Source organism: Cnephaeus nilssonii (assembly GCF_951640355.1).
Source record: "Cnephaeus nilssonii genome assembly, chromosome: 2".
Lineage (NCBI taxonomy): Eukaryota > Metazoa > Chordata > Mammalia > Chiroptera > Vespertilionidae > Cnephaeus > Cnephaeus nilssonii.
Genome location: NC_137073.1, coordinates 108052544 through 108064679, shown reverse-complemented (window position 1 = coordinate 108064679; position 12136 = coordinate 108052544). Strand labels below are relative to the sequence as shown.

The following is a 12136-nucleotide window of genomic DNA, read 5'->3' as shown; positions in this document are numbered from 1 at the left end:
CTCCTGCGGACAACCCTCGTGTGGCCATAAACAACCTGACATCCCACTCCTTCACTCTGAGTTGGAAGGATTACGCCACTGACGCCCAGCCTGGTTTCATCCGAGGCTACCGCGTCTACCTGCGATCCCAGGCGGAGCAGTGCCACCCGGGGTTCACAAAGGCAGTCCTCCCAGGTGACGTGCGTGTTTGTTTACCCTTGTAACATGTCACTATTTGAAATCATGGGGCAGGCTGCCGTCTGACTGGGTCTATTCTTGCAGGTCAAACAGGTTCTTAAGCAAGTTCATAGGTGGACAGGATGATGGGGGCCAACATTTTAACTTAAAAACCATGTGGCCTGATATTTTCAGACGCACCTGAAGTCCCGCCATCTCCTTAAGAAAACCTGCCACGAAGGAAACTTCCTTGTTAACCCCCTTTCCTTTTTCCCTTTGACCTTATTAAAGGTTATTTAGGTGTTGTTGTTTTTTTTAATTTTTCAATTACAGTTGGCAGTCAGTATCTATATATATAAGAGCCTAAGGCGACTGAATGACTGAATGACCGGTCGACCGGTTGCTATGACGCACACTACCACCATGGGGCAGATGCTCAATGCAGGAGCTGCCCCCTGGTGGTCAGTGCACTCCCACAGCAGGAGCACTGCTCAGCTGACCGATGGGCGCCAGATGCAGGGCTCACGGCTGGCCGCTGCAGCCCAGAGACCACAGGGGAGTGGCAGAGAGCCTATTGAGCGGCGGTGGCCGCAGGCACAGTGGTTGCGGGATGAGTGGGAGCAGCACGGTGCCCAGCCTGGGCTCGGGCTCCTCCCCAGCCACCTGCCGCTTCATTCACTACTACGTCCCCTGAGGGATCCCAGATTGCGAGAGGGCGCAGGCCAGGCTGAGGGACTCCACTGGTGCACAAATCAGTGCACAAATCTGTGCACCGGGCCTCTAGTTACTTTATATTAGTTCACAGTGTACAGCATAGTGGTTAGCACTTATATAATTTACGAAGTGGTCCCCCAATAATTCAAGTACCTCCTGATACCACAGACAGTTATTACAACATTGCTGACTATATTCCCTATGCTGTTTTTTACATCTCTGACTATTTGTAATTACCAATCTGTACTTCTTAATCCCTTCACCCTTCTCACCCCAACCCTCAGCCCCCTCCCCTCTAGCAACCATCACTTTGTTATCTGCGTCTATGCGATGTCTTTATTTTGTAGTGACTTTAGAGAGGAAGGGAGAGGAAGAGAGGGAGAGAAAAACATCGACTGGTTGCCTCCCCTATGCACCCTGACCAGGAATCAATATGAGACCGTTGGGTGCAGGAGACGACATTCAACCAACTGAGCCACAGTGGCCAGGGCTATGACATGAATGTGTAAGTCTCTGGCAAGGGCTTGCCACCTGTTACAGAACTGTGCGCTCTCCCCTGATCACCAGCATCTCTTGCCTAGTGGATGTTTTGCCTTTCTTGCCAACTCCTGAAAATGCCCCTGCGTGATGAAATTATGATTTTTTTTTTTTGTTAATTTGAAAATGTTCACGGTGCTGAGTCAACAGGAGTGTTAGCGCCAGCTCTCTCACACGCTCAATGTTTTTTAAACCACAGATAACACCGTATGTTGCAAACATGACATCGACAACCCAGAGCAAAAGACATTTGTTGTGAAGAACCTGCAGCCGGAATCCTTCTACGAGTTCCTGGTCACTCCGCACACGAGGGCCGGCGAGGGCCCGGCCCAGGCCTTCACCAAGGTCACCACCCCTGACCAGCACTGTGAGTGTCCTCGGGGCAAGGCCGCTGCCTCCCTGAGCCCGGGAACCGCCCCAGCACACGCACGCCCGGCTCTGTCGGGATCTGGAGCGCTCTGTCTGTCTCTGTCTCTAGACCAAACTGTTTCACAGAAAACTTACAGAATTAATTGCCCTCCAGAAAACAGCTGAGTGGGCTGATCATGGCCCGGAACCTGCTCCTGCCCCCCGCACTGCTCTGGCGCTCAGGCCAGCCTGTTTGAAAGTCACAGGTGGCTGAGTGCTGGCTGAGGGACAGCCGCACGAGTCCGCGGGGGCAGGCGGCGGTGTGTTCCCAGCGCTGGGCTCAAGGCAGCTGGCCTTTGAGCTGGTTTCAGCCGGTGGCGAACTAATTGCTTCCTGGACTGGGCCTCTCCGGGGGCGATGAGAGGCGGGTGTGATGAGAGGTGGGTGCAGTTGGGCAAGAAGTATGTGTTCCCAAACCTGGTGTTTGCAGATTTGGCGGGGAAAGGGTGAGATAAAGAGATCCATATTTTCAGCCCTGGCTGGTTTGGCTCAGCAGATAGAGCGTCAGCCTGTGGATCAAAGGGTCCCGAGTTCAAATCCGATCAAGGGCACGTATCTTGGTCACAGGCTCCTCCCGGCCCAGGCTCTAGTCAGGGCTCGTGCAGGAGGCAACTAATCGATGTATTTCTGTTACATCGATGTTTCTCTCTGCCTTTCCCTCTCTTTTCCACTCTCCTTAAAATAAAATCAATGGAAAAATGTCCTTGGGTGAGGATTAAAAAAAAAAAAAAAGATATCCATATTTTCAAAATGCTTTTGGCCCAAAAGATGACGAACGAAGGAAGAAGAATGATAGGGACTGATTAATGGTAAATAGTAGTCTCCTGGCAAAGCCTGGCCTGCACCCAACAGGAAGGGGGGACTAGACTGATGGAGGAAGGAGAAAGCAGGTGTCAGCAGGGGGAACAGAGGGTCCACGCGGGAGGGGTCTCTGAAGAAATTCCTCCATGAAAGACAAACGGGCCGAGATGTCTGCCTGACGTGACCAGCTGTCCCGGTGCCGGGTCCCTTTGCTGAAGGTGGGGCTGTGGGACAGGATGGGCTCCTCAGGTGGCAGTGCTGCCCGGGGGCCCTGACCAGTGATGGGGACACATGACTGCATGGGCAGCTTGGGGCACTCACTGCCACCACGAAACACAGCCCATGTGTCCAAGGCAGATCACGAGACCATGGCCCACGTCTCTAAGTCAGATCATGGAACACGGCCCATGTGTCTAAGGCAGGTCACGGGACCATGGCCCACGTCTCTAAGTCAGATCATGGAACACGGCCCATGTGTCTAAGGCAGGTCACGGGACCATGGCCCACGTCTCTAAGCCAGATACAGATTTCAGTCAGTGAGGCACAATATTTGAGCCCTCTTGCCATTTGGAGTTAATTTTTAATTTATTTTCAGGCTATTTTTCTTATTTCTTTGGTACTTGGCTGGTAGAGGTGTGTGTGTACACACCCATATATAATACATATAACTCTATCTCAAGTGTTTCTGCTTTCACTTATCTCCCTTCTTTGTGCTACACCTCCTTAGCCTTGGCTGTGACTCTAGTTATTATATTGATTATTCTTTGAAAGCCAGTAAGTTGCTGCCTAATTGCAGCGATGAGAGTGCCATTCTGCCATCACAAGAGCGGCATGGACGCCTCCCAGATGCCCTGCTGAGTGACAAAGCGCAGGCCCGCCCCTCTGTCTGATTCCACACAGAGCACAGAGGCACGTGGGTTGTGCTACTGAAGACAAGGCAGCGGTCCCCCTGGGAGGGAGGTGGCTGCGTGGGGACGCCAGGGGGCTTTCTGGGAGCAGGTAACATTCCTTTCCTTGATTGGGGTACTGGTCACCGGGGTGTGTTCAGTTTGTGGAAATTCATCCAGTGAAAAGTTTAGCAAACCAGTCTGAGGTTTGGACACTACTATGGCCAGGTCCCCAGGCTTGCTCTCAGTTACATTTAAAAAGTCCGTGACTTAAGCCAATTTTGAGCCAGCTGTAGTCGCCAAGGGGGCTGATTTGGAGAGCGGGGTGCTCTTAGTGGTGTCAGGAAAGAGTCTCTTTCCCTCTGGCTGGTGTCAGGGTTCCTTTTGGCCAGTTGTCCAGGTGCCTGCCTCCCTCTCACCATCTGGGTCCTTTTCTCCAGAGCTGGGCGGCCCTGTAGCACCAGCGGGGCGTCTCCCCAGGCCTGCCCTCCCTTACAAAACTCTAGCACTCCCCCCCCCCCCGCCCCCAATCCAACCCTTTCCTTCCAGGACAGCACGTGGTGGGGCCAGGGCCCGGGGAGGGCAGGGAGCACTGGAGGGACAGAATCCACTCCGTGTGCATGGCCGCCAGCCTGCAGACCCTCCCTGTGCACTTGCATTTGTCAGAGGGGGGGCGGCAGCCGGCGGCACGCCTCATGGAGGCTGGCACGCAGTGGGACAGGAAGAGGGGCACAAAGGAAATGAAGCTCCTGTTGGGTTGACTTGTCAGAGAAACAGCAATGGAGTCATTATCCGGTGACCACATCACTGCACCAGAGACTACCTAGAAGGGGTGCAAACCCCAGGTTTGGGGACAAATACTTCTTGCCCAACCGCACATGTCTCTCATCGCCCTCAGAGAGGCCAAATCAGGAAGCTAGGCCTCACCATCTCGGTGGCGTACAGAAACCAAAATCTCTTTATGCTCACGGCTCGCTGGGCCAGGCGGGCTCAGGTGTGTTTCACGCAGCTTCCCTGGGGCTCAGGCGGAAGGGGCAGCGGCGATGAGGGCCACAGTCTCGTCCTGGCGCATATCACCACACAGAGGGCAAGCGAAACGGTGTGAGCGAGTGCATCGACATGAACCACTACCATCCCATTGGCAAACCCAGGCCGTGGCTGGGCCCCAAGGGCCGGGGCAGAGAAGGACCAGAGGGCAGAGTAGAAGCCAACGCGGGGGGTGGAGAGTTGGGAGCGATGGCCCATGTATCAGAGGAGGTATCGGGTCTGGTCACAAGTGTCAGGGCAAGGGTGCCCTGTGATGGCTGGTCGGTTGTCTGTCCCCCCCGATCTGCCGCCCCCACCCCAGGCAGGGAGATCCCTTATTGAATCTTACACATGTAGACTTTTGAGAAATAATAAACACGTAAAGTTGCTCTCAACCTTAACCTTATTTTTTTTCCTTTGAGGAGGGAAAGGTACTCATTTAAAATATCGCCTTCTTTCTCTTTCAGCCCATGTGCTGATCCGCATCATCCTCCCCATGGTTTTCCTCCTCCTGCTCCTCACGGTCCTGTGCTACGTGAAGAGTCAGTGGTACGTGTGTGGGCGGGGTTATCCAGGAAGAGAGTCAGGGAAAACTCTGGAAAGAAGTCTGATAAACAGAAATCACACCAATAATATGAGGAATAGGCTGGAAAGGAAAAGGACAGAGGAGGCGATGAGGAAAGTTGAAAAAATGTTCAACATTTTGCTTTTGGGGTCAATATATAAAGGAAACAATAACCATTTAAAAAGATGAAAGACTTGTTCAATAACAACCAGCTAATGTTTGTACGTCACTCACTATGCAGTTGGCCGTGTTCTAAGTCAAGCATGTCAAACTCGCGGCCCACGGGCCATATGCGGCCCACAACAAATATTTTTGTGGCCCAGCCAATATAACGGTATGTAAAAGACATTTTAATAAAAATTTCATAACTTAATTTTTACAGTATCCTATTATACATAATCTATATATATATAAGGCTAAGTGACCGACTGTCTGTTCATCGACTGTCCGACCGACTGGCCGGTACATATGACATATGACTGTGCTGGCAATTTAGAAATAAACGTTGACTCACACATGTGCAATACATATAAAACTCTAGCTGGCGCCAATCGCACACGTGTTGTTGTTTTTTTTTAATATATTTTATTGATTTTTTTACAGAGAGGAAGAGAGAGGGATAGAGAGTTAGAAACATCGATGAGAGAGAAACATTGATCAGCTGCCTCCTGCACACCCCCTGCTGGGGATGTGCCTGCAACCAAGGTATATGCCCTTGACCACAATCGAACCTGGGACCCTTCAGTCCGCAGGCCGATGCTCTATCCACTGAGCCAAACTGGTTAGGGCTGCACACGTGTGTTTCGATCTGTCATTGCCAATCATGAATTTGGTTGTTTCTGTTGACATTCTGAAGTTGAAAGAAAGCGGCAACATCGACCGAATATGACTAAAGACCAACTATTGGCACAACTGTCCCCGTCTGACACTGGCCTCCCATTTAAATTAATTCGAAGACAGTTTCCCGTGATGCCAGCATTTGCAATGACTATTAACAAATCACAAGGACTAGACCATCGGACATCATGACCACCAGTGGTCCATGGACCACCGGTTGGCGACAGCTGCTCCAAAGGTTTCCTTAAAGCAGCGGTTGCCAACCTTTCAGACCTCACCAACCACCAGTGGTCCATGGACCACGGGTTGGTAACCGCTGCTCTAGACAGAGTAGGAATATTCCTACCTGAACCCGTTTTCAGACATGGTCAGTTATATGTTGCTTTCTCTTGAGTTCGAAGAGCGTATGATGTTAAAGTTGTAAATACTTAATCACAAGGAAAATTAGTCAAGCACTCTGTTTTTACTCAATGTGGTATATAGAGAGATATTAGAATAAGTTTAATCAATTTATCAGTCATTGTTTTTATCGTTTTTATATCATGTCTTTGTTGTTATATCATGTTTATTAGTCAATTTATATATTATTTTCACATACATTTTACTAATTTTCTTTCATCTCTGACACTGCTATTATAGAGAAAGGGCAAATGGCGATATTAAAATATTACTTCTAATTAATTTCCTTTCAGTGTGCATGAATCCGTGCACTGGGCACTAGTTATTAATAACAAACTACAACATTTGCTAATGACTGTTTCCTATAATCGTGTTGCATTCATGCCCTTTATGTGCCTTAGGGCAGGCATACCATTTCTCTCCACTAATACCAGCAGCGAATATTTTGGCAGCTGATTGCCACATCATTAGTCTTGGACTGACCTGTTTGGTGTGTGCAACAGGAAATATTTCGCTTTCAGAGAACAAGAAAAATAGGTTTATTTATGTTATGCTTATTAATTTGTGCAGTTATTCAGTGTCTGGTAAGTTAATATTCAAGAAAAAATATTAATTTTTATAAAATGTTCTATTATTTTATGTTAACAGTTACTCATTTATTTCAGCCCTTTGTATTCAGCATGTCTCTATCGAAATAAACCTACATTTCTATGAAAATTGAAGCTTTGTTTTCTTGCGGCCCACATACACTTAAACCTTGTTTATTTGGCTCGTGTTAGCCTTTGAGTTTGACATGCTTGATCTAAGTGCTCACATATAACAACTCACTCAACCTCACTGCCCCACCCTGCGCACCGTCATCGTCTCCATGGAACTGATGGGGAAATTGAAGGTACACGAGGGTTAAGCAGCTGGCCCAAGGTCACAGTCAGTGAGCCACAGAGCAAGGTTACAACCCAGGAATCTGGCTTCAGAGTTCTCATTCGTAACTATTCCGACACATTCAAGCCAGATTCAGTCTCATTGTCACTGCTTTTCTAGGATGAAGGAGACGTGCTATCCTGACATCCCAGACCCGTACAAGAGCAGCGTCCTGTCCTTACTAAAACCCAAGGTACGTGCTGGGGGGACTGCAGGGAAACCACAGGCCTATGAAACCCCAGCCCCGGCTGGGCTGTAGCAGCCGTACTTCCGTGGACTTCCCAGGAGGACACGACAGAGCGAGCCAGGCCCTCTCTCCCAGGGCGGTGGGGTGGGGACACCCCGCTACCCTCCAGTTACCACTGACCAGGAGGGACCGAGGGAAGCGGCGGCTCCACGCGCCTCCCACAGACGTACGCCCGCGTCACACTGCCCGTTTGTTTCCGTGCCAGGAGAACCCCCACCTGACCATCATGAGTGTCCGTGACTGCATCCCCGACGCGCTGGAGGTCGTGAACAAGGCCGAGGGGGGCAAGGCCCAGGTCCCGGGCGCCAGGAAGTCGCTGGCAGAAGCCGAGCGCCCGAAGCACGACTACATTTCCCTCCTGCCCACCGGGAGCGCCGCGGGCCCGGGCCCTGGCATCTGCTTCGAGAACTTGACCTACAACCAGGCAGCCCCTGCCGCTGGGTCCTGTGGCCCCGTCCCAGCACCCCACATGGCCCCCCCAGGGCCGTGGGGCCTGCTGACCGCACCTGGGAACGTGCTGAGGTCCCTAGAACCGAGCTACATGAACTCCCCGGGGGAAAGCCCAGCCGGAGAGACCACTCTGAACTACGTGTCCCAGGGGGCTTCACCCACGTCTGGACACAGGGACAGTCCCCCAACAAACGCCCTCGAGCTAGCACCCCGTTCCGAGTACAGAATGCAAATGGCCGTACCCCCGGGTCTTGCCTCCCCTTCCCCGAATGAGAATAGCCATCTCTCCTCCATGAGCCTTTTGGATGCAGGCGAACACTGCCGCTAGCCGTCCATCCCTGTCTCACCTTCAGCTGTTTCAGACACCAGAGAAGCATGGCCGGCCCACCCCATCGCCAGGCCCCGGGGGTGGCCCCAGGGGGCTGCCACGGCGGGCAGGCCTGAGTCAGACAAGACCACTGCCATCGTGCCAGGCTCCAAAGTTCAGAGGCCATGAGACCTCCCTCCCTCCCTCCCTTCCTGTGGGAACGCCCGCATCCCGCATCGTGGGAGCGGGCAGCACGCTTACCTGGCGGCTGCGTGTCCCAGGCTCGCCTTGTCACAGCCTCCCTGGCCCCCTCGCAGGGGCAGACCCCCTCCTTGCAGTCCTGGGCAGGGTGGCTACGGTCCTGGAATTCAGCCTTTAACGAGAAAGGTTTCCATCAAGTGCTACCCCCACGTTTCCTAACTTAAGGCTGAAGGAACCAGCTTGAGCCTTGAATGGAAAAGGCCGCCGAGGTTCCGTGCCTAGAGCCCGCGTTGTCAGTGTTTACTTATTCCAGGCGCGGCTAGTGAAGACGTCCCAGATGTCCGAGACCCGCACAGTGTGGCCTCGTCTCGCAGTGACAAGAACTGGCCGTGCGTCGCACAGTCAGAACTCTCCGGGGCACAGGCCTTGTCTAACAGGTGAGGCGGTGCGCACATCGGGGAGACCCCGCACCTGTCCTCTCTCACTCACCACCGTCAGAGGGACCGGCGAGGGACGCCTGGCGTCAGGGTCACAGCACGCCCACTTCGTGGACACCGCTCTGCCACCGGAATTGTTGATGACTACCTCAGCGAGGGGAGAGCGTAGCACTGAGTAGCTCCATTTCCTAATGCCACGGTTCCTCTTTTCTCTTAAGAACTGCCAGGTGTGTGGCCTGGTCATTTAGCATCCTTTGGACTGTCCAGCAGGTGGTCAGGGCCACGGGCCCCCTCCCTCTCATCTCCGTGTACGTCTGCGTTAGTAAGTGAAGCCGCACCGTGGGGCTCAGCAGCCTCCTCTCCTTGAACCTGTGACGCCAAGCAGCGCAGCAGGTGCTCCGTGCACCGGCTCCTTCCCTGCCTCCTGCCCGGCAGCCGCAATGCTGATTGGTCACGTTTCTAAACAAGCACACCTGGGGGTGCCGTTTGCCTAATGGAGACGGCACTGCCTGTGCCTCTGGTACCCCACGCCCCGCACTCCACCAAGTTCCCGCTCAACTCCACGAAGAGAGGGAGGGAGGACCCACCTAAAGCCAGGTGGCTGTCAGCCGGCCTACATGTGCCTGCACACACCAGGGCTTCTGCTCGGCTCTTCAGCACGGTCCTCGCATGGGGCTAAGCCCTTTCCTAACGCTGTACCAACGAGTATCTCGATTGTATCTCGATTAGTCATGTCGAGAGGACTTTGGGCTCAGTGTTGACATCATTTACCCTCGTGTTCCTTTGTCGTAACGCAAAATGGTAAAAGTCCACAGAAATGTCAGCGACAGTGATGACCGACTTGTAAACTGTGTCTTTCCTAGAGAGTTTCTTTTAAAAAGTAATGCATGACCTGGAAGTCGTTTTGTTGTAACAAGCTCTAATTAAAGGATTTCACCTCTGTATTAGTTCATGCTTTCTCTACCTCAACGAAATAGAAATCTAACGATTAGTGTAGCTCATAAATCACCTCAGGAGCTTATGCGCATGCCCGGATGCCACTCTAACCCTCTGGCATGAGGCCTGGCGTCTGTCTGTCCACCAGACATGCATTCAGATGCACACTCAGCTTTGAGACTCCCTGGCCTAAGTCAAATGAAGGCAACTTTCTGAACCATAACAACACACCTGTAGGAAATGCCAGGCTAATAATAACCGTTGGCTTACAGTTTCACTGTAACTTAGTTGTGGCTATAAACATTCCTCTCCCATGTTCAGAACCACCAAGTAAATTAGTATTTCAAACCTTCAGTTTCAATACTATATGGTCAGGGTACCCCGACGACTCAGGCTGGGGCAGGGACCTCGTTGCACAGCAGCTACGGAAGTGTCTGCGGACATTCTAAGACCCGACTCCCATGACTTCAAGCGAAACTGGCTCTCCCTGGAATGTGTTTGTTAAGATCTAGTTGAATTAGACATCTGTTTGTCCTAAGGGCTCTGCAGAAAGATAAGCTGGTCTTCATCTCAAAGAATTTAGAAAACATTACATACTTTGCATAAAGTAGAACTTTAAAGAAGATAAAACACCTTGAGAATCGGTTAAAATTTTTACAACACGGTAACAAAGCAGTATATTCAATTTAACGGACTTAGCAAATGCCGTTGTCTTAGTCTTCTATAAGCCTCAAAGAAAGTTAAGTTTTAGTATACTTTGGTTTCTTTTTGTTGAGATCAAAAGTAGTAGTTATAGTCTGACTCCCCACCCCCACCCCCCAAATTTGTATGTTGAAATTCTAACCCCCAAAGATGATGGTGTTGGTAGGTGGGGCCTTCGGAGGTGATCAGGTCATGAGGCCGGAGCCTCCGTGAGTCAGACTGATGCTCTCAGCGCAGAGAGCTGACTAGTCCTTCGCCGCGCAAGGACACAGGAGTCCTCGATGCAGCCCGCCCTCGCCTGGCCGTGCTGCACTGGCCTGGCTTCCAGCCCACGCCCGTGAGAAACAAGCTCCTGCTGTGTAGAAGGCCCACTGTGTGGCATTTTGTTCCAGCAGCCCGAAAGGACTAAGACAGCACTTGAGTATTTTTATATATCGAAGAGTTTTAAAACATGCAAGTTCCTGAAGTTCAGCTATACTACCACGTTTTCTAAAGATCAGCTGTAGGATGGTGAACTGTACTTTTTTATTTGGGGGCCTACTATTTATCGACACATACAGTGAAAGGCAATGAAAAGTGATAACACAGAAATGTGCTTCAAGACCAAAATATCCAAAATAAATCTATTTCTAACAGTGAGACATACATTTTACAACACTTAATCAATTGCAATAGACCACAGCTCGGACACTGCGTTTTCCTCTCCAGGCTTGATCATTTCCCCTGTGGTGTATTCTCCCGCCAACCCAGTGACCCTATGTTACTCTCTCTGCTCAGGTGTTTCTGCCTGAGAAATCAAACACCTCCCACAAAAGTCATCATCCTATCATTTTTATTGTACATCAATTCCTCAAAAACTTCAGAACTGTTCTAAAGACTGATCCATTTTTTTGAGACCCTTGATAATTATTTGAGGGTAAAACAGTAAAGATGTTTAGATTATGAATAACATTTAAGAAAGTGCAAATATTTGAAGACATTTTGAACAAGCCAGGAATGTGTCATTGAACTAGGTTATCTGTGTTGCCTAAAAGTCCCTTATATATATACTAGAGGCCCGGTGCATGAAAATTCGTGAACTGGAGGGGGGGTGTCCCTCAGCCTGGCCTGCCCCCTCTCACAGTCTAGGAGCCCTCAGGGGCAGGAGGTGACCTGGAGATTAGGGGAAGGCAACGCCCCTATCACACCTCTGCTGCTGACACTGCTGGTAGCACAAGCCTTGACTGGCCCTGGTTACCTGAGCCTCGGGCGGCCCTGGGCGGCTGGGCAGCCGACATCTGAGGCTTGCCTGCACCTTGGGCCGGCCCTGGGCGGCTGAGAGGACTGTGGGACTCTGGAGGCAGGTGCGCGGAGCAGCTGGGCACCTGCTGCCCTGGCGGGGCTGAGGGGACTGCGCACCACCATCTTGTGGCTATGGGCACAGCCATCTCTGAGGGCGGGGCAGTCAATTAGCATATTCCCTCCTTATTGGCTGTGGGCGCTGCCATATTTGCGACAGCATGAGGGTCAATTAGCATATTCCCTCTTTATTAGATAGGATCAGCCTCAGTAGTACATATTTCAAATCAACACTGATTGTTTTAAAATTTCAAACACCACCACAAG

General features: G+C 51.2%; 1 protein-coding gene across 5 annotated transcripts in view; it reads left to right on the top strand.

Moving 5' to 3' along the window:
* The window catches only part of OSMR (oncostatin M receptor), a 46171-nt gene extending 36333 nt beyond the window's left edge, over nucleotides 1-9838 (top strand). For all 5 annotated transcript variants that reach the window (XM_079795150.1, XM_079795148.1, XM_079795146.1 and 2 more), the window contains 5 exons: nucleotides 1-174; nucleotides 1607-1774; nucleotides 4997-5078; nucleotides 7372-7444; nucleotides 7704-9838. In XM_079795150.1, the coding sequence (XP_079651276.1) occupies nucleotides 1-174; nucleotides 1607-1774; nucleotides 4997-5078; nucleotides 7372-7444; nucleotides 7704-8276 (1070 nt within the window). In that variant the 3' untranslated portion in view covers nucleotides 8277-9838. The remainder of the gene's footprint in view (nucleotides 175-1606; nucleotides 1775-4996; nucleotides 5079-7371; nucleotides 7445-7703) is intronic.
* The last annotated feature ends 2298 nt before the right edge of the window (nucleotides 9839-12136 follow it).